Source organism: Belonocnema kinseyi, chromosome 6, assembly GCF_010883055.1.
Source record: "Belonocnema kinseyi isolate 2016_QV_RU_SX_M_011 chromosome 6, B_treatae_v1, whole genome shotgun sequence".
Classification (NCBI taxonomy): domain Eukaryota; kingdom Metazoa; phylum Arthropoda; class Insecta; order Hymenoptera; family Cynipidae; genus Belonocnema; species Belonocnema kinseyi.
Window position 1 is genome coordinate 8386961 of NC_046662.1, and position 22218 is coordinate 8409178.

Below are 22218 nucleotides of genomic sequence, written 5' to 3' on the forward strand. Positions count from 1 at the left end.
TTGTTGAAATATATTAAAAACTCCCTGGAATCTCTAAAAATATTTCATAATCTTTAAAATACCTGCAAATTTTTTAATTCTTGAAAATACCCTAAAAAATGGTAAAATCTTTCAAAATTCCTTAGAATCTTTTTAAATATTTCTAATTCTTTGAAAATTTAAAGAAATTTTTCTTAATTCTTAAATACCATACAATCTTAAAAAATTATTGAATTCTATTCAAATTCCTGGAAATCTTTTTAAACATTTCAAACTCTTAAAAATCGCCTAAAATGTTTGAAATCTCTTGAAAAATCTAAGAATTTTTTTAATATCCTGAAATCTTTAAAATCCCTTCAAACTATTGAAAAATATTTCAAATACTTTGACATAACCAACATTTCTTTAAAGACCCTAAAATCTTTAAAATGCCGTCAAATTGTTGAAATATATTAAAAACTCCCTGGAATCTCTAAAAATATTTCATAATCTTTAAAATACCTGCAAATTTTTTAATTCTTGAAAATACCCTAAAAAATGAAAAATCCTTCAAAATTCCTTAGAATCTTTTTAAATATTTCTAATTCTTTGAAAATTTAAAGAAATTTTTCTTAAATACCATACAATCTTAAAAAATTATTGAATTCTATTCAAATTCCTGGAAATCTTTTTAAACATTTCAAACTCTTAAAAATTGCATAAAATGTTTGAAATCTCTTGAAAAATCTAAGAATTTTTTTAATATCCTGAAATCTTTAAAATCGCTTCAAACTATTGAAAAATATTTCAAATACTTTGACATAACCAACATTTCTTTAAAGACCCTAAAATCTTTAAAATGCCGTCAAATTGTTGAAATATATTAAAAACTCCCTGGAATCTCTAAAAATATTTCATAATCTTTAAAATACCTGCAAATTTTTTAATTCTTGAAAATACCCTAAAAAATGGAAAATCCTTCAAAATTCCTTAGAATATTTTAAAATATTTATAATTCTTTGCAAATGCAAAGCATTTTTTCTTAAATACCATGAAGTATTTAAAATGCCTTCAAATTATTGAAATTTAGTTAAAATTCCTGGAAATCCTTAAAAATATTTCAAACTCGTTAAAATCCCTTGAAAATTCCAAGAATTTGTTTAATGCCCTGAAATCTTTAAAACCCCTTCCAATTATTGGAATATTTTAAAAACTCCCTGGAATCTTTTAAAATATTACTAAATCTTAAAAATTCAAAAGAATTTTTGTTTTAAATGCCCTCAAATATTTCAAATTCTTTGAAATACCTTTAAATGATTGAAATATATTAAAAATTCCTTAGAATATTTTTAAATGTATCAGATCTTTTGAAAATTCCAAGGTTGCTAAAAACCAATAAATATTAATTAAACTCATATTATACCTGGTGGTCCGTAGAGGAGGACTCCTTTTGGTTGCGCAATACCAAGCGCATCAAAAAGCTCCGGATGCTTAACCGGCAACTCGATGACTTCCTTAATTTCCTTGATTTGCTTGTCTAAACCACCAACCATTTCGTACGTCGAGTCCGGTACTTTTTCTACCATCATCAGCGACACAAGAGGATCGACCTTATTTGGCAAAATTTTGTGCAAAGTATAACTCTCATTTCTGAGGGCTACTCGAGAATTCGGAGTGACATCGTTAATGTCGATATTCTTATCCAAGTCTACTACAAATTTCCCTTCAGGATGAACCTTAACGAGCACTTTCTTTTTATCCATTGGCTTAACCACTTCTCCAACGTAAGAACCTTGTTCTTGGAGAAGCTGCAATTCCTCTCGCAACATTCGCACTGCGAAATATTTAATAAAAACGCTAGAATTTTGCTCTATAGTTTTGTTTTTTTTTTTTTTATCTGGAAGATATTTATTTACCTTTTGCATTAAGTTCATTTCGCTGCGCCTGCAATCGCCGAAGGTTTTGACTTTTCTCGGCTACGACTAGTTGAAGCTCTTCAATTTTTGTGATATAATATGGTTTAAAACCTTCGCCCTTCGCAACTTTTTCGTCTATCTCCATCTAAAACGTTATTGGTATCACCGATCATCATTCATCAGTTTCATCACTAATTTTTTACTAAAAAGATCACCTTTTTAGTAAAATATTTACCTTATTTATGAGCGTCATGATGAAGCCCGTATAGACTCGTATTTAAAATTTTAGTACTATGCCGTCATTTACACTATTTTAACAACTTGAACCTCAAAAATATATTACACGCCGAAGCACAAAAGATAGGAAGAAATGCTTGTCATCACTCCAGAAATATATATATTATAGAGATGCAATCATCTTTTGGTAATACTGCCATTTAAGCACTTATCACACGTGCGAAAAATTGCAGATTAGACAAAGACCTGCTCTCTAACCTAGTTTGGCTTGGAATATGCAACCGCCATTCTGGTTCCTAGAAAACTCGCGGGAAACCATGTGATAAACATGTCCTAGGTTATAATTAAAATTAAGCTTAGAATATAAGAAAAATGGTCTGCTGCAGTGCTCCGTTTTGTCAAAATAGAAGTGAAGATGGATATAAATTGTACTGTTTTCCACTAGGACTAAAAGAAAGACTTTTAAAATGCATAATAAATTGTAGACGCGACAAATGAGAACCAAATTCTAATTCAAGATTATGCGAAGTAAGTACTCATATTTATCACTATAACAATATAATTTAAATATTTGGGGTCTGAAGCTTATGATAATATGTAATTAAATTTTCTATGAGCATTTTTTAAATAAATTTAAGCGAAATAAGATCCAGAAGAAAGTAAGGTTAGGAACCCATTTTTCTAGATATGGCGCACGTTAACCCACGCACCTATAGTATATTATTATTTGTTGCTAGTTATTGCAAGGATTATTTTTTGGCAAACGTGTGGGTTAAAAATCATTTAGTCTAATTTAAATATACTATGTATTATGTCACATGTAATTTTATTTATAATTTATGTGTTGATAAAAATGCTCTAGTATAATTTTAAATTAAATAATCTATATCATGTAAATATATTTATCTTGGTTTTTAGGTGCATTTTGACCAACTCAAATAACGACTTTATATTAAACGAGATCTAGAAATTAGGTTTCAGAGAACTATAACTGAAAGTTAAAAAATATTTGTTTTTTCAATTTAATAAAAACATATTATTTACTGTATGTATGCATTTTTATATTCATTTCGAATAATATATGATTTCAAGTCAATAGTTAAAATCAACGTGTTATCGGTAAGTAGAATAATGTGCCATTTTTTCTTTTCAATTGATCATTACATTATAAAGTTTAAAAACATTCATATTTATAATAATATTATTATCTTCAAATATTACAGCTTACTTTGTTTTGATTTTCTTACTCACTACTATTTAATTAGGTGTTAGACCAAAATTCATCCCTTAAAAATTCGATATTAAGTTAGCGATTTTGAAATTGGCGGGGAACCACAATGGCGGTTGCTTATTCCCATCTAATATAGTATCTTAGTTTGGCGGATCTCTCTTTCTATTGTATAAAATTGGACAGAGACGTTTCATCGTTTTGAAACGATCGGCTCTAAAAACCTCTTTCTATATTATGTGCCAAAAAGAGAGGGAAATATATTCAGTAATGAAAAACTCCCAACTTCTCGATTATTGACAATCAGCCTTCTCTTTCTAATATATGAGATAGAAATAGATAGAAGCAGTCAATTGTTTTGAAATGATCAAACATCTCCGTCTAATTTTATGCTGTAGAAGAGAGCTATTAGGTATTTTCACTTCAACCATCAGCTAACTTTACTGTGTTAAAAGCTGAGGGGAAAACCATGGATCAAATGCATGGAACAAAACTTTCAATTCTGTAATATCTTTGTAAGTAATAATAATTATCATTTTATTATTTCATTAAATAGTAATTAAAAAATAAAAACTATTTTTTTCAAACACAGTTATATAGAAAAAAATGAGCTTTTACGAAGATATGAGCAAAATAGGGCGAAAATGAACTGAATCCCATGCATTTGGTTCCTTGTTTTCCCTCAGCCCTGTGCATCTCTCCATATTTCAGGTTTTAACTTGACCCCCGCAACCAAAGATATTATATCTTTGCCGCAACTATCCTAAGTTGATTAGTTCTTAATATCTCCAGCGTGGCGCTAATTGTCCCACCACTCCATGCTTTTACTTACTTGAAAATGAACACTTTTCTGTTGTAAGTACGCAACACACATGTGCAAAATCACACTTACGTATAGTTCAAAACTTCCCGAGCGTGGCGCGCCCACCGCATTTTAAAAATACGGTTGTCGATGTGAACACCAGTCAAATGGATGTTAAAATTAAAAATCGTGTGGTTTCAAGTGTAGTTACAAGACTTTCAGAGTGGTGTAAGTTGTATGTTTATTGTTTTTGTTACGAACGCGTCAAATATTTGTTGCGCGCATAGTTTGTTGAAAGAAATTTGATATTTTCATAAACTTACTACCTACCTCTTCCATGACGAATAATTTTTTATTCCACACAAATTTTACAAAATTCTGTCTGATTATTAATTATTTATAATTTTAAGCGAGCTGTCAAAACAAAACAATCGAGGCGGCCATATTTTTTTTAAAGTGCGGTTGGCACGCCACGCTCGGAACGTTTTGAACTATACGTAAGTGTGATTTTGCACATGTGTGTTGCGTACTTGCAACAGAAAAGTGTTCATTTTCAATTTATGTGTGTGCGTACTTCTGGCAACAGAAAAGTGGCCTTTTCGGTGAAGTCCATGCATTACAGATTGGTCTCCTTATATCTATTCTCCATGCTTTTACCAAAGATATTGTAACCCGAGAATTTAAGTTCAGGTTATATAACCGAGAATATGACAGAATTTAGGAAAATTTAAGAATTTATGGTTTTTACCAATATTTTTATTGTTAAGGTTATATCAGCGGTTGAATATTAATTATTTTCTAGCTCAGACATATTCAGGAATTAAAAATATGCAAAGCAGTAGCTCATTAATTATTTAACACCGTTAGACTGAAACTCTATAATGAATAACACGAAGTAGAATGAGAAGACCCCACTCCCGGAAAGCTTAGATGCGTGACATTTTCCAAATTTTCTGATTTTTCCTTAATTAATTTTTCATTTCAAATAATTAATATTCAAATACCAGCATTTTAATCTGATGATATTTTAACCATAGAATATTTTATAAGCGGTATAAAACAGTGTCGATTTACAGCGCCTACTATCGGGAAACGAGAAAAATGTTTTAGACAAATCATACGCATTTTTATCCAAAGAATCCAAATACGCAATAAAAAATAGGAGTTCCCATTTAAGATTTCGAACTTGCCCCCAACCCAAGGGGGCGGTGTGGGGGGACCCATTTTAACATCAGTTTATGTACTCCTCAGAGTGATTAAATTTTGATTCATAACATTTTTTTCCTAAAGTGCTTATTTTTCGAGATATTTGAAAGTTTCAAGTTAAAAAAATCACCCTGCATATCTTAGATTTAAATTTGAATGAAAAGTAAAATATGAATCTTAAAGTTTGTTGTCGAAAACAAATTAACAATATTATTAATGGAATGTAAAAATCCCGGAGAAAAATTTGAATAGTACTAAGTTTAAACTTACCATGTGCATATTTTCGCTTATGAATATTTAATGGGTATAATGTATTTCTAATTGAATTTAACTAAATTTACATTTGAAACGATTTTATTCAATAATCAGTGAAAAATAGACAAATAAATATCTTTAATTGCTCTCTTTTATCATTATATCCTTTCAAGGTCATGTGATACTTCGTCGCAACTGAGGTCATTCGGGTACAGTTCCCCCGACTTTTTTTCCACAAAATTAAAAATTTTTTAAAACTGAATTCGGAGATTCTATAAAATATCATAACAGGCGTCTTCGGACTCTTTTTTGAGGGATAAGAACAAAAAATTGTATTCTGCTAAATAAAAATTTCATGCATGTGGATTATTGTGAGGTTAGGTTCGCTTTTCAGCTCTGTTGTGCCGATAATTTGAAAATTATTTATTAAATAAACTTTTGTGATTACTACAAACAAGGTTAGTTCCGGGACATTAGGTATTATGTTAATTTGCAAGTCCAAAATTTTCGGCAAAGAATATTGTGTAATTTGGAAATAACGTTTAAGAGAATTGTTACACACATAACCTCGAAATATACACACACGTTTTCAGCAAAATCAAAATTTTTTGGAATTAATGCAGATAAAAAGTGTGCAGGGACGTCCGTTAGCATGTTCGCTATCATTCTCCAGATTTTGAAGACAAAATATTTATTAATCTAGGGAAAAAGCCAGGGGATCTAACACTAATAAAATCTATACTCATTCCTAAGCGCCATGCAAATTGATCAAATTTAGCAAAATTAAAATTTGGTTAAAAAAAAACCACAAAAACAGTGTGCACTGTGCAGGGACGTCCGTTAGCATGTTCGCTATCATTCTTCAAATTTTGTAGACAAAATACTTATTATTCTAGAAAAAAGCTGGGGGAACCTAAAACTGGTAAAATCTATCATTTTCTAAGTATCACATGCCCTTAAGTCTTTAAAACAAAGATGTTAAAAACTGATTATATTTGCATCTTGGACGTTTTATCAAATTATAATTTATATTTGTTCCTCTGAAAAACAGTTTATTTTCAACAATTTGAATTATTGAATAAACTATTTTTAATTTTCTTCACATATTTTTATATAATATGTGCATAAATAAAATTTTTTTCAATTTCAATCACATTTTTCTTATTGTATTCAATAGTGTAAGTAATCGCTAAACCCTCAAATATTAAGTTTGAACTTTTATACTATTAAAACTTTTTCAGAAAAGTATTTATATATTTTATTAATATTAATATTATTTACTCCGTTTTCAGATATAAAAAGGATTATATTTAACTTTTTATTCAAATTCAAATATAATATGACACTTTACCAAGTTTACTGGGTGACGTTTTAATTAATGTTTTCCATTAGTATTTATATACATCGTTTGGAACATTGTTTTGAAATATAAAATGTGTAGCATTCTTTTCATTTAAATATTTTGTTTATTAAAAAGTTTTAAAAAATTGGTCTACTCATATTGCTTACAATGCAAAAACAGGGTACAACTAGCGCCGCGTTGAAGAAATTAGAAACTAACCGACTTAGAACACTAGGAATCGCCATTTTGTTTTCAGATGCACAGGGCTGTACAGAATGGAGGGAGAACGCCTTCTATCATTTTGTATTATTCATGGCGATAAAACAGAAAGCCGATAAGAGTGAAAGAGACAGACTTCTTAATCTTTGTTACTCTTGCAGTCTACCCATTTTATGTCATTGCGTGCAGCGTTTGTGCATGGCTTGTACCATGTTTCTGCAGTGAAACTGTAAACTGTGTGACTTGTGAAAGTGTAGTTGGAAAGGTACTAACGTATTTTGGATTTTGTTTGAGGATTTTAGCCAAAATCGTGAAACTAACATGTTAAAAAACCAGAATGGGTGATTCTCGATATGAAATGGAAGTAGACAATCAAAGTGAAGACGGAGAGATTAAAAAGAGCCCCAAGAAGGACCCAGAAAACTTCAGGTAAGATATATGTCTTCTTGTCAAATTAACGATAACATTTTAGGTTATAACCATATCTGCAATAAACGTATAATATATTTTTGCGAGTACAAATATGATACTATTTTACTTTAGTCATATTCTTATTGCTTCTTTTAGTCTGAAAAAACAAAAGTTTTAAATCGTAATGAATGCGTTTGCTCATTAATGAAATATCCGTGTATAATGTGTACATTTTAGAATATAGATTATTGTATTCTCATAATGAAAAATTATGTTGAATATATCAAACTATTTTGTTGAAATTGAACTTTTGATTGAAAATTCATATTTTCGGATACAAACTTCAATTCTTTTCTTAAAAATCTGTCTTTTTTGGTTGAAAATACAACTATTTTCTTAAAAGTTAACCTTTTTATTGTTTAAATTCACATCTTTGGGTAGAAAAATAATTTTTGTTTTTGAAAATTGTTTTTTTTTTTTAATATTTAACTGTTTTATGTGAGATGTGTCCTTTTAGATCGAAAATTCTAAAATTTGTTAAAGAATTCCACTATAAACAAAAAATTGTAGGAATTTAAGAATTCAACTTTTTTTTTAATCAATTTTTATTTTGAAAGTTGCTATTTCTAGATTGAAAATTCAACTCTCGAATAGAAAAATCATCAGGACTGTTTAACTGTTTTATTGGAAATTTTTACCTTTGACTTAAAAATTTAACAATTTGGTAGAAAATTCCCCCATTTGGTTGAAATTGAACTTTTTTGTTGAAAATTAATTTTATTTCTTGGTGGACAATTCAACTATTTGCTTAAAAATTGACTTTGTTTTTGACAATTCATATTTTCGGGTAGAAAACTCAATTTTTTGGTTGAAAATTAATTCTTTCAGCTGAAAATTTGAATGTTTATTTTTAGTTGAAAATTGATCTGGGGCTAAACTATCACATATTTTGTGAATGCCCCTTCTTCTCTTGTTCAAAATTTAGCAATTTAGATGAAAATTTGTCTTTTTTAATTGAAATTGAACTATTTCGTAAGTTAAAAATCGATTTTTTTGTGTAGAAAATTATCTTTTTCTTTGCCGGTTAATCATTTTTTTTTAATTCTCCTTTTTGGTTAAAAATTCAAGTATTGTCGTTAAATATTAAAAATTTTAGTTGAAAATTTCTCTTTTAGGATGGAAATTAAACTACTTGGCGGAAATTTAATCTCTTTTGATAATAATTAACTTTTTTATTTAAAGATCCATAATTTCAATTAAAAAATCATTTATATGGTTGAAACATGAGCTATTTGATGGAAAAATTCTTTTTTATTTGTATGGAAATGAAGTTTTTTGGCCGAATATTTAACTTTTTTGTTGAAAATTTGTCTATTTTTTGGTTTAAAATTATTTTGTTTTTAAACTGAAAGTGTAACTATTTTTCCAGTTGAATATTCCATAATTTTGGATAAAAATTATTTGACTCAGAATTTGAAAATTCAACTATTTCAGTTAAAGATTCATTGTCTTAGTTTTAAATACGCATCTTTCTTATTTGAAATTAAAGTATTCCTGTTAAAGATTCATCATTTTAGTTCAAAATTTATTAGTTATGTTGAAAATTCGTTTTTTTGTTATTGAAAAATGTCTTCAACTAAAAGTTTAACTATTCTGTTTTTTGTTAAAAATTGGATTGAAAAAATTTAAAAACTAAATATTTCGAAAAACGACACAGTCATTTTGAGATAGGACGAGTAGATTTTATTTCAATCGTAAAAACTAAGATTAAAAATTTAAAAAAATAAATTTTTAGAAAAATGACACAAGAGACGGACAAAATTAAAAGACAAATTTTGTTTAACCAGAAAATATCTACAAGTTTATTATAAACTATGGTTAGAAAAATATATTAAAAGTAAAAAAATGAACTTTTTGGAACAAGGACACAAGACATAATATTTTATTTAACAACATTTTTTGCCTAAATTACATCTGCATTGAATATAAACAAATTAAATTTATGGAAAAGTACCACAAACTGCAGTAAAATGTTTAATAATAATTTTTATTTTAATAGAATTCGCGTTTTTTTAATGATAAAAATAAGGCAACAAAAGTACTTTTGTTCCAATACTAATGCATATTATGAATGGTAACCTACCTGGAAATTTCAGGAAATTTTTTGTAGCTTTGTATTAACTTTATTGAACTATTTTTACGAAAATTCGTTTCTTTTTGTATGAAATCAATTTTTTAACTGAAAATTTGATTCCCTGGTTGAAATTTGATGTATTTTGTTGAAAATTCTTTCTTTTCGGTTGAATTTCATTGTTTTTTATTAAAAATTTATATCTATTTTGGTTGAACAATCATTTATTACATTTTTCGTTCCGATTTCATCTTTTTTTAATGAAGATTTTATTACTTGGTTGAGAGTTAATCTTTTATTTTAAAATAACCATGTTGTTGTTAAAGATTCATAATTTTAATTGAAAATTTATCTCCTTGGCCGAGAAATGAGCTAGATTGTTGAAAATTCATTTTTTCTTCGGCTGAAAATTTATTTTTGTACTGAAAATTGAACTATTCCAGTTGCAACGTTAACTATTTCGATGAAAAGTTGTTTGGTTGTTTTTTGAAAATTCATTTTGTTTACTGAAAAAGTAACAATTCAATATATGGTTGAAAAATGATCTTTTTTTAGTCAACAATTTTGACTTTTTGGTAGAAATTAATCTTTTTGTTAGAAATTTAATTATTCTAGTTAAAGGCTTATGATTTCAGTTAAAAATTCATGTTTTTGGTTTCAAATTTAACTATTCCAGTTGAAAATTCTTTATTTTTATTAAAACCTCTAATATTTCATTTTTGGTTGAAACCTGATTTTTTTTTAGATTAATATTCAACTATTTGATTGAAAATTTGTCTGATTGGTAATTGAAATATTTCTTAGGAAATTCATGTACTTGGTTGAAAAATCGTCTCTGTGTTAGAAAATCGATTTTTTGTGTAGAAAATGATCTTTTTATTTGCCGGTTAATCATTTTTTTTTTAATTCTCCTTTTTGGTTAAAAATTCAAGTATTGTCGTTAAATATTTATAATTTTAGTTGAAAATTTCTCTTTTAAGTTGGAAATTAAACTACTTGGCGGAAGTTTAATCTCTTTTGCTAATAATTAACTTTTTTATTTGACGATTCATAATTGTAATTGATGGAAAAATTCTTTTTTATTTGTATGGAAATGAAGTTTTTTGGCCGAATATTTAACTTTTTTGTTGAAAAGTTGTCTATTTTTTGGTTTAAAATTATTTTGTTTTTTAACTGAAAGTGTAACTATTTTTCCAGTTGAATATTCCATGATTTTTGATAAAAATTCATCTCTTTAGTTGAACATTCATTGTTTCACAACAAATTTAATTATTAAATTTTTGATTTGAAAATTAGCTTTTTAGTTAAAAATTCAATTCCTCTAGTAATTTTGTTGTTGAAAATTCATCGTATTTTTTTTTTAAATAAAACTGCTTGGTTAAAAGTTAAATTAAATTTGTTTTTAAAATAAATATGCATTTTTTGGTAGAAAATGAATTATTTTTTCAACTAAAAATTTACCTATTCCACTTTTGGTTCAAAATTGATATTTTTAATTCAAAATTAAGCTTTTTGTTTAAAGATCGATCTTTTTTGTTTCAAACTTCAACTGTTTGATTATTAAGAATTAACGTATTTTAAATTGTATTTTTGGTAGAAAATTAATCCTTTTTCATGGTCTTTAGAGACTAATTCAAGGAATGGTTAATTATATTAGAAAGATACTAGAAACAAAAAAAACATTGATAATAAACTCGCGAAACCGTATACACATTCCGAGACGATTGTTTTAAAATCTGGTGGTTGGACTGGGAAACCTGGAAAATCGGGAATTCTATAAGACCGGGAAATGACAGTGAATTTATTTTTTGACCGGAAATTTTACAAAATTTTTAGAGTAAAATATCTGTCCAACTTTGATTTGAACCGTTTTTCAAACAATTAGTTAAATTGTGATTTTTTTAAATTATCATAGCATTAAGTTTAAAATGCATAATTCGAAAATCTTTCACTTTAACAATGTTCCACTTTATATTTTTAATTTTTTTTTAAAGACTTAAACAATTAAAAATTAGAAGCATTCAACATAGAAGATTTTTGATTAAAAAAAAAAAAAAAAACATTTTTAGTTGATCATCTTTGAATATAAATTAATTGACAATTTTTAAAAATAAATATTACTTTAAGAATGAAAAATTCTTATTGGTTAAACAAATTTAAATCCTCGATTGAAACCTTATAAACTATTTTCAATTTTTAACTAACTTCAAAATAATATATTCCTAAGCAAAGGTTTTTATTTTTCAAATATTATTTCAGTCTAAAATATTCATTCCCTTTCAAACCATTCGATTTGAAATTTGTCAATTAAGAAAAAGGAACAATTACTTAATATTTAGAAATATCTGACTGTTTATTTAAAATCAGTAATTATAAATTAAATATTGAAGACAAAACAAAAAAACTAAAATTTGGACTTTAGAATTTTAATTGTTTTATTTACAAATTTTTATTTGTAAGTCAAATTGTTGAATTTCGATGTATAAATAACAATTGAACACAAGTTATTCTTAGAAAAAATCAGAAAGTTAGAGAAATTTTTAGAAGTTTTGAACAAATTTGAAAATAATTAAAAATTTGAAATTATTTCAAATAATTTAAGCGAAGTGTCTACGTGTACTGAAAAGATACTGATATTTGTACAAAAATGTCGATGCAAATAGTGCATAGACTAATTTGAAATCAAATATAGATTTTGGCAGATTTAAAAAAAAAATCCAAAAATTTTGAAAGGATTTTAAGGAAATTTCTTTAATTTTGAAGGGTTAAAAAAATATAAAGGAAAATTTCTAATAATTTTAAAAGATGTTTAGAAGTTCTGAAAAAATGGTAAAAATAATGAAAAATTTAAGGTCATTGTTTCAAGATTTTGAAATAAATTTTGAAAGTTGTTTTCAGTTAAAAAAAATGCAATCGTTCAATTTTTAATGTTTCTAGCTCAAAATTGCTTAAAATGCTATAATTTTGAAAAAATGTAATGCATTGATTGATTCTTCAATTTAGAGTATTGCCAATTATAACTTGGATTTATATTTTTGGAACCGAATGCATTTAATTTTGAACTTTCAGCTCAGTTTTTATCACTTGAAATGGAAAAAATTTTGGCATTAGTATATGTATTTTTTAATTAACGTTTTGGTCGAAAGTTCATACTTTCGGGTAGAAAAATTATTTTTTTTTTGTTGAAAATTCAACCACTTTGGTAGAAAATTTAACTTTTTTTCGTTAAAAATAATCTGTTTTGCCTGAGGTTTCTTATTTTCTGATTGAAATGTGTACTATTTTTTAGAAAATTCGTCATTTTTGTTAAGAATAAAAGTGTTTTTGGTAGAAAATTGAAACTATTTGGTCGAAAAGTCATATTTTCGAGTAGAAAAATCAATTTTTTTGTTGAAAATTCAACTATTTTGGTAGAATATTCAATTATATTGTGAAAAATGATATTTTTTGTTGAAAATTCATATCCTTTTCGCTTGATAATTAAAAAATTTGGTAGACAATTGCACTATTTGGTGAAAAATTAACTTTCTGATCGAAAATTCATATTTTCGGGTAGAAAACCCATTTGTTTTGTTGAAAATTTAACTATTTGGTGGAAAATTCATATTTTTTGTTTTAAATTTCTGCAGTTTTTTTTTTAGAAAATTCGTCATTTGGGGAGAAAATTTAATTTTTTTGTGTCGAAAATTGATGATTTCTGATTGAATATTCAACTGTTTTTTTTTTAATGAAAATTGCCTTAAAAATTCAACATTTTGGTAAAAAATTAAACTATTTTGGTGGCCGTATTGTAGAAAATTTGTTATTGGGGGAGGAAACTCAATTTTTGGGTTAAAAATGGATAATTTATGATTGAATATTTAACTTTTTTGATGAAAATTTGACTTTTCGGCTCAAAAAATTTAAATTTTGGTGGAAAAGTGAACTATTTGATTCAAAATGAACTTTTTTGTTGAAAATTCCACTATTTTGGTAGAAAGTGTAACTTTTTGGATAAGATTAATTTTTTTGTCTGAGGTTTCTTATTTTCTAATTGAAAAGTTTGCTCTTTTGTAGAAAATTTGTTCCTTGTGTTTAGAATTAAACAGTTTTTGGTAGAAAATTTAACTAGATATTTGGTTAAAAATTAATTTTTTGGTTCAACTATTTTTGTAGAATATTCAACTATTTGGTTAAAAATGATATTTTTTTAGTAGAAAATTCAATTTTTTGTTGTTGAAAATTCATCTTTTTGGATTGCAAGTTTTTTTCGGGTTGAAAATCCGACAAAATTCAAAATTTGGCTTGAAAATTTAGCAATTTGGTAGACAATTGAACTATTTGGTTATAAATGAAATTTTTGGTCGAAAATTCCATTTTTATGTTGAAAATTCAATTATTTGGTGTGAAATTCATATTTTCTGTTTTAAATGTGCAGTTTTGTATAAAATTTGTCAATTGGGGAGAAAATTCAACTTTTTTTTCGTTGAAAATTGATAATTTCCGATTGAATATTCAACTGTTTTGATGAAAATCGGTTTGAAAGTTGAACATTTGGAAGAAAAATTAAACTGTTTGGTAGAAAATGAACTTTTTTGTTGAAAATTCAACTATTTTGGTAGAAAAAATTATAATAATAAGGAAAAAATTTCAATCATTTTAAAAGATGTTTAGAAGTTCTGAAAACATTGTAAAAATAATAAAAAATTTAAGGTCAATGTTTCAAGATTTTGAAATAAAATTTTGAATTTTGAAAGTTGTGTTCAGTTAAAAAAATGCAGTTGTTTAATTTTTAATGTTTTTAGCTTAAAATTTTGAAAAAATGTAATGCATTGATTGATTCTTCAATTAAAAGTATTGCCAATTATAACTTGGATTTATATTTTTGGAACCGAATGCATTTCATTTTGAATTTTCAGTTGAAAAGTGTGGAAAAATATCCATTTTACATTATTGAGCAATTGAATACAACAGTCTTTCATGAAAATACTCTTAAACTTTAATTTTACAAGTTTAAAATTGTTCCACTTTGAGGGCTTTAATTTATTTTTCTATATTCATAATGTGTCCCCTAAGGGTTTACATGACTTCCATTCCTTACAATCTTTCCGTTTAAATCTATATATTTTTTACAATCTTATCCTTTCTATATACACAATTATTTACAACTATTTACATAAAGTCTTATATCTAGTTCCTTATTTCTATTTCCTGCGATAGCGCAATTTAGGACTTATTAGCAAACGAGTGAGCCAGCGAACGAAAGCGAGACTGCAAGCGAGAGAGAGAGAGAGAGAGAGAGAGAGAACATGAGAACGCAAACGCATCTTAGTCTACTTAACTTTTACTTTACTATTACTTACAATTTTTACACTTCTAATCTAAGCGATTACCGTTTCCTTTTTTTTTCACTTTTTTATACTTCCATTTACCTTTTTCACGTGCATTCTTTCATTCTCTCTCATTCGCTCCTCTAGCACCCTCCAACTCCTTCATCCATTCTTCTCCTAATCCATCTTCCCCTAGAATCTAAACCACATTTTCTTGCCAGCTTCCCTTATTTTCCATTCCTCTCCTACATCCTTCCCATACATGCTCCCATGTTTCCTCCTCCCATTCACATATTCTACACATTCTGTTCTCTTCTCTTTCCCAGTACATCCCCTCCCTTACCTCGTTTCCCAATCTAAATCTTGGTATTCTGGTCCACCTTCTCTCTCCCCAACCCTTTTCTAAATACTTTGGCACACCTTCCTTTTTTATTATCTTATACCATTTATTGTATTTTCATTCCTCAATCGCCCCCCCCCCCCATCTTTCTATTAATTGTCTTTCCCTCTCCCTTTTTTCCAATTCTTCATAGTTTACTCCAGTCCCGTCTTCTATTTCTCTATCATTAAAGAACTCCCTACTTTCTTCTTCCCATCTCGTTAATTCGATCGCTCTCCCTCTCCTCTTCCTTCATCAAACACTTTCTCGCCAACTCCCCTCCCTTTCCCTCCATTAGCTCCGTCTCAAATTTCCATGCCCTCTTTCCCGCTCTAATACTTAACTTATCCCTTTGCGCCTTATATACCTTTCTTGTAAACTCTCAATATCTTTCCTTTCTTTCCATCCCCATATCTATGCTCCATAACATAATACCGGCCATACCAGCGTATCAAATAACTACATTCTCCATTTTTTTTTTAAACTTCTTTTACCTATTCCCCATGTCTGTTTCATTATCCCTGCTGCTTTTTTATCCTTTCTCTCATATGAGCTGTATGATCTCCATTCATTTGCAAGATATATCCTAAATATTTATACTCTTTGACTTCTAACTTTATTCCTTTCCATCTCCCTGTCCATTCTTTCTTCCTTCCCCCCCTCCTTTTCTAAATTTCATTATCTTTGTCTGTTCTACATTTACATTCAGCTTTTTCCCATCTAAGTGTTTCTATAATCCTGTAATTAATCCCGCCATCCCTTCTTCATCCTCTGCCATCAACACTATATCGTCTGCGTATACCAGTGTATATATCTTTTCCTTCCCTATCCTAACTCCTCCCTAACCCTTTCTCCTCATTTCTTTTTCCAAGTCTGATATTAATAAATTAAATAAAAGTGGGCTCAGAGGACACCCTTGTCTTACACCTCTCACCAACCAAAAACTATATCCTACTTGCTCTCCTACCTTTACCCTGCTTTTTGTCTCTCTAAAAACTTCTGATACTCTCTTTATTAATCCCTCTCTTATCCCCTTTTTTATCATAACTTTTTATATTTCTCCTCGGTTTAATGAACGCCGCCTTTAAGTCCACAAACCTTGCTATCATTGCCCCCTTTTCCCTTTTAATTCTCTTATTTACTAGATAGTTCAGAACATTTATGTTTTCCATTACCCCCATTCCTTTTCTAAACCCTGTCTGATTCGGTGACTCGATTTTTTTTTCTTCAACTTCTATCTTCAATCTCTCCGACAAAATAGTTACATATACTTTATACAGTGTTGGCATCAAAGTCACCCCCCTATCATTTTTAATCTCCTCTCCTTTGCCTTTCTTTACTATAGGTATAAGTACTCCCTCTTTTCATAACTCTGGCCACCCCTCTCCTCTCCATACTATATTACACATTACCCATGCCCATTCCTCTAGTTCCTCCCCTCCATATTTCCATACTTCATTTGGAATCTCATCTATACCAGGTGCCTTTCCATCCTTCATTATTCCTAAAACTTTAACTATTTCTTCCCTTGAAATGTCTTCTTCCTCATCTCTTTCTCTACCATATTTTCATCCCTTTACAACTTTCCTGTCTACTCCTCCTAGCAAATCCAAAAAATATTTCTTCCATTCTATCATTTCAATATCTTGGTTTACTCTTTTTCTTCTTTTTTTTCTCTATTTACCACCTTCCATACCTCTTCTTCCGTCCTAGCCTTCTCCGCCTCTTCCTCAAACCTTTTATTCTCTTCCTCTTTCTTTTGATAACACATCTCAGTATACTCTTTCTTTTTTTTCTATATTCTTCCCCATTACTTTTTTCTTTTCTCTACTTTCTTAATTCCTTTATGACCTCCTTTTTTTCTCTTTGCAGTAGTGTAATTTTTTTATTTCATTGGCGGTTAAAAATATTTCTTAACCGGGAAATGATCGGGAATTTTTTTTTCTTTGATTAAAACGGCCACCCTGCCTAAGGTCTGTGAGAGTCTCTATTATATATTTAATTTTCTATTTTTGGTTTTCCTTACTAGTTTTTCAGAGGAAGAAGGAGCCGATACAACGGATTCTCTCGATATAAAACCGCCACAAGCGGTAATAAGACATCACAAAGTAAATGCCCCTCGTAGGCGTGACAAGCACAGTGAGAGGAGGGATCGCAAGGAGGATAAAGAGCGAAAATCTCGGCATCATGATCGTGGAGAGGAAAGACACAGAGATAAGCATAGGCATAGAAGACACGAGATGGAATCTCTGGATCGAGGAGAACGTTCTGATGGCTCCAAGAGAGAAAGAGAGAGGGTGGATCGTATCGAGAGGATAGATTCGCATTCTAGAGACTCTTCTAGGCATGAGAGGAAAGAGAGAAATACTGGAGATCGAGTATTGGAAGATTTACGAGAAAGGTAGCAGTTGTTCGAATTTTATATTTTCATAAATCTGGAGCACATTTCCAAAAGGTCTTGTATCCACATATATTAATTAATATAATTTAAATTTAAATTAATTATATAAATAATTAAATAATAATTAAAAAAAAAATATATATATATAATAAATAAAAGATATAAATTAATTAAATTATTAATATTAATTTAATTAGTTTTAGAAAAGAAAATGTTATAATAACAGTTATTCAGGAATTTTCTGAAATCGGGAAATGACAGTGAATTTATTTTTTGACCGGGAATTCAAAAAATTTTTAGAAAACAAAAATCTGTCCAACTTTGTTTGATTTCAATCGTTTTTTAAATACTTAATTAAATTGTGATCTTTTTCAATTATGATATTCAGTTTATAATGCGTAATTCGAAAATCTTTAACTTTAAAAATTTTCCATTCTTAATTTTTAATGTACATTTTAATTTAAAGAATTTGAAAATTCAGTTTTAAGGACTTGAAATAATAAAAATTTAGAAGCTTTTAAAATCGAAGATTTTTGAAAAAAGTATATTTTTAGTTGGTCAAATGTGAATATGAATTAATTAATGATTCTTAAAATTGAACTGTGCTTTAAGATTTAAAAAGTAATTAATAATTGATTGTATGTTTCGGAATCAGTTTAGAATTTTAGAATTTCCAGATTTTAACGTTAAAAATTAAACTGTTTCAATTGGAAAGTATTATTCGTTAAAAAATGCAAATGTTCGATTGAAACTTTGTAAACTATTTTCAATTTTAAAATAACTTCAAAATAATATATTTAGAATTAAAGGCTTTTATTAAGTTTAAAATATTTAAGTCTAAAATATTCCATTTTTCAACCGTTCCATTTGAAAATTTTCAATTAAAAAAAAGAACAAATTTGTTTAAAAGATTTCACAAGGATTTCGAATATTTCACAAATATTTCAAAACATTTTACAAGGATTTCAAAGATTTTACCAAAATTTCAAAAAAATTCACAAATATTTCAAATATTTTAATGATTGAAAATTAATACAAAAGATTTCGAAGGTTTCTTAAAATTTTCATAAAGAATTAAAATTTAAAGATTTCAGAATTCCTAGAATATTTCAAAAGATTTCACAAAGATTCCAAATATTTCAAAGATTTCAAAAGAATACAAAGGATTTCAAAAATATTTCGTAAATAATTAAAAGAATCCATAAAAATATCAAAACGTGTTCTCTTTTTTATCTCGAAAATTTCAAAATATTTTACAAAGGTTTCAAATATTCCAGTAAATTCAAAAAAATACGAAAGATGTAGGAAAGATTTGACAAGTATTTCAAGAAATTCAAAAGGTTTTCAAAAGATTACAGAACATTTCAAAGGTTTCAAGAAATTTGAGAAGATTTCATTGATTTCAAACAAACATATACGTTTTTACAAACAAAGATTAAACAAAGACTTTATAAATATTTCAAAGATTTCCAAAAATTTAACAAAAAATTCAAGGGTTTCAAAGATTTGACACAATTTTAAAAGAGTTCACATAAATTTCAAAACATCACAAAGATTTTAAATACTTCAAAAGATTTCAACAAATCTGTTTTATTTAGAAATTTAAAAACATTTTTATTTAATAAATAAATCAATTTTTTAGTCATTAAAGAAATGTGAACGTGTGACTGAAAGTTTATAAACTATTTTCAACTTCAAAATAACTTCATAATATATTCTTAATTAAAGCATTTTATTAAATTTAAAACATTATTTCAGTCTAAAATATTCCATTTTTAACCCAATCAATTTAAAATTTTTAATTAAAAAAATATATTAATTATTGAATATTTAGCATAATTTGAATTTTTAATCGAGATAAGTTAATTGAAACCAAATATTTAAAAGTAAAGAATCTTTAACTGAATTCTTTGACATAGAAAACCTGGAATCGTGAAAATTTCGAAGAGCCTTCAAACTTTGAACGTTACAATTTTAATTGTTGTATTTGAAAAATGCTTAATTTGCAAGTGAAATTTTTAACTTTTGATGTATAATTTACAAATGAAGATTTGTTGAAAAAATTTGAGTAATTTTAAGAGATATTTACGAGTTTTAAAAAGATTTAAAATTATCATGCCAATTTTAGAAAGTTTTCTTGATATCTTCTAGAATCTTTTTTGAAAATTTTGTTGAAATCTTTGAAAAAACTTTTTAATATTCTCTTAAAATAATTTTTCAAAATGAAAAATTATTTTTAATTTTCCTATGAATCTTAAGAAAGTGTTTTTATCCTTTTGAAGCCTTTCACAATTTTTGAAAAGAATCTAATTTTTTGTTTTAAAATCTGCGAAAATCTACATTTTGTTTAATATTAGGCTATTATTTTATGTTTTACGTTAAGTTACAATCTTTTCAAAACTTCTACATATCTCTTAAAATTACTCAAATTTCATCTACGAATAATAAATGTTTTATTGTTATTTATACATTCAAATTGTAAAGAAATTTTCTAAAATTTTCAGGATTTTCTGAAAATTGTAGAAAAAAATCAAATCTTTTGACAGATATTTAGAAGTTCTGAAAAAATTTCCAAAATAATTTTAAATTAAAAATAAATTTTAGATTTCTCAAGATTTTGAAATAAAATTTGGAAGCTTTCCAAGAATGTTTAAACTATTTAAAAAGAAAATAATTGAATTTCTAATTTAAGAAGTCTTCAGTTAAAAATTTTTCAATATTTGATGTTTCTAGCTAAAAACTCCTTAAAATTATATGTTTTTGAAATTTTTTAAGTTCATTGATTGATTTTTTAATTCAGAGCATTGAAAATGATAACGTGGATTTATATTTTTATATTCTCTTCCATCAGAGTGTAATAACCAAGCTAACTTTTTAAGGATTTGTCCAATCAAGTCAGCCTTTGATACACTTCTTAAAGTTCCCAAAATGAAGGCTAAGTTCGTTAAGCAGATACTTCCAAAAAAAATTAAAAAATTGAGAGCATTTTCAAAATTTGAAAAAAAAAAAAATGTTTTTTCAAATAAAAAATTTGTTGTCAAAGTTTCTTATATACGGGTAGAAAAATTGCAAATTATTCAAATAAAATGTTTAATTTCGAAGAAAATTAGAAAAGTTATATACTTTTGAAATTTTTGCAAATGTTTGAAAAAATAAATATTTTTTTAAAGGATTAGAAAATTTAATTTAAATTCATCACTAGATATCAAATATATTTAGAAACTATGTCAGTTCAATTTTTCGATTAGACAAAAATTCAAAAAGCTTGAGCTTTTTCAAAATTGGAATAAATTTTTTTAAATTTTTGTCGAATTTTCTGATACGCGTCAAAAAGAATTGCAAATTATCCTAATAACATTTTTAAATTCGATAAAACTTCAAAAATTTATATGCTTTTAAACATTTTGAAAATTTTCTAAAAAAGGAAAAAAAAAACATTTTTTAATAGCTTAAGAAATATCAATCCAAATTTCAACTAAATGTAATGTAAATTTTATGTTTTTCGAAACTATTATCATGAAATTTTTTAATTAGACAAAAGTTCCAAAAGTTGGATCATTTTCAAAAATATGCAATTTTAATTTTTTAAGAGATCAATGAGTTAAAAACGTTATTTTTAGTAGATTTTGACAAGATTTACAAATTATCTTGATGAAGTTTTTCAAGTGGACATGAATTATCGAGCGCGCAGCACGAGTTTCGTAATGAGAAAGTAATCGTCATAGCCGTAGGTACTTTGAGAACCTTCTCTAAATTCAAATCGAAAACAATTCAGTTACAATTTATGGCTGTAATTCCTCAGAAGTTTAAATCACAGTTTTCGATTTAAGTTATAGTATTTACAATATTTGAAAAAATTGAGTTAAAGTGTAGGCAGTAAACGCGCAGCGTGCAATAAGAATGTGCCTGCGCAGCGGGAACATTTTTTTATATTGAAAAATGTTAGTACCTTTAATTTCATACGCGTAAATTACACAAGCCAACAATTCTCAGAACCAGAGACCAGACCTACTATACCCGAAGGTTTTTGCTGCGCTGAATCCGAATCTGACCTCAGAAAAATTCCATCACCCTCAGTTTTCGAGATATTCTAACCTAAAAGGGTCAAAAACCCGTTATTTTGATGTGTTCGAGGCCCCGTAACATCGCGCAATGGAATCGTAAAGAACTACTCTTTACCTTCAAAATGCGATGCCTAACTTTTTGATAAGATTTTTCATAGCCGAGATATGGCGGATTCAAATATGAAAAATTTCACCCCCAAGCCCGGTAACTTTCGAGCCCTAACACTTCAAAATGGCGGATCTAAAATGGCGGCCAATAAAATTTAATTACGCGTATTGGTATGATAATGTATACTAAGGGGTTTTGGAGGTCGCTGATTACAAATCCAATATCAAATTTGACGAATTCAAAATGGCGGA

The 22218-nt window shown here is 27.4% G+C and overlaps 2 protein-coding genes across 4 annotated transcripts in view; one reads left to right on the forward strand and one right to left on the reverse strand.

Moving 5' to 3' along the window:
• The window catches only part of LOC117174317 (26S proteasome regulatory subunit 8), a 22671-nt gene extending 20402 nt beyond the window's left edge, over window positions 1-2269 (reverse strand). The window contains exons 1-3 of the mRNA XM_033363322.1: window positions 2110-2269; window positions 1875-2019; window positions 1382-1792 (exon numbers count right to left, since the gene is read on the reverse strand). Coding sequence (XP_033219213.1) covers window positions 1382-1792; window positions 1875-2019; window positions 2110-2127 — 574 coding nt within the window. The 5' untranslated portion in view covers window positions 2128-2269. The remainder of the gene's footprint in view (window positions 1-1381; window positions 1793-1874; window positions 2020-2109) is intronic.
• Window positions 2270-7339: 5070 nt separating this feature from the next.
• LOC117174840 (cyclin-dependent kinase 11B-like) overlaps window positions 7340-22218 on the forward strand; it is a 38898-nt gene continuing 24019 nt past the window's right edge. For 2 of the 3 annotated variants that reach the window (XM_033364225.1, XM_033364227.1), the window contains exons 1-2: window positions 7340-7592; window positions 17423-17794. In XM_033364225.1, coding sequence (XP_033220116.1) covers window positions 7501-7592; window positions 17423-17794 — 464 coding nt within the window. In that variant the 5' untranslated portion in view covers window positions 7340-7500. The remainder of the gene's footprint in view (window positions 7593-17422; window positions 17795-22218) is intronic. The other variant, XM_033364226.1, reaches the window with a different exon arrangement.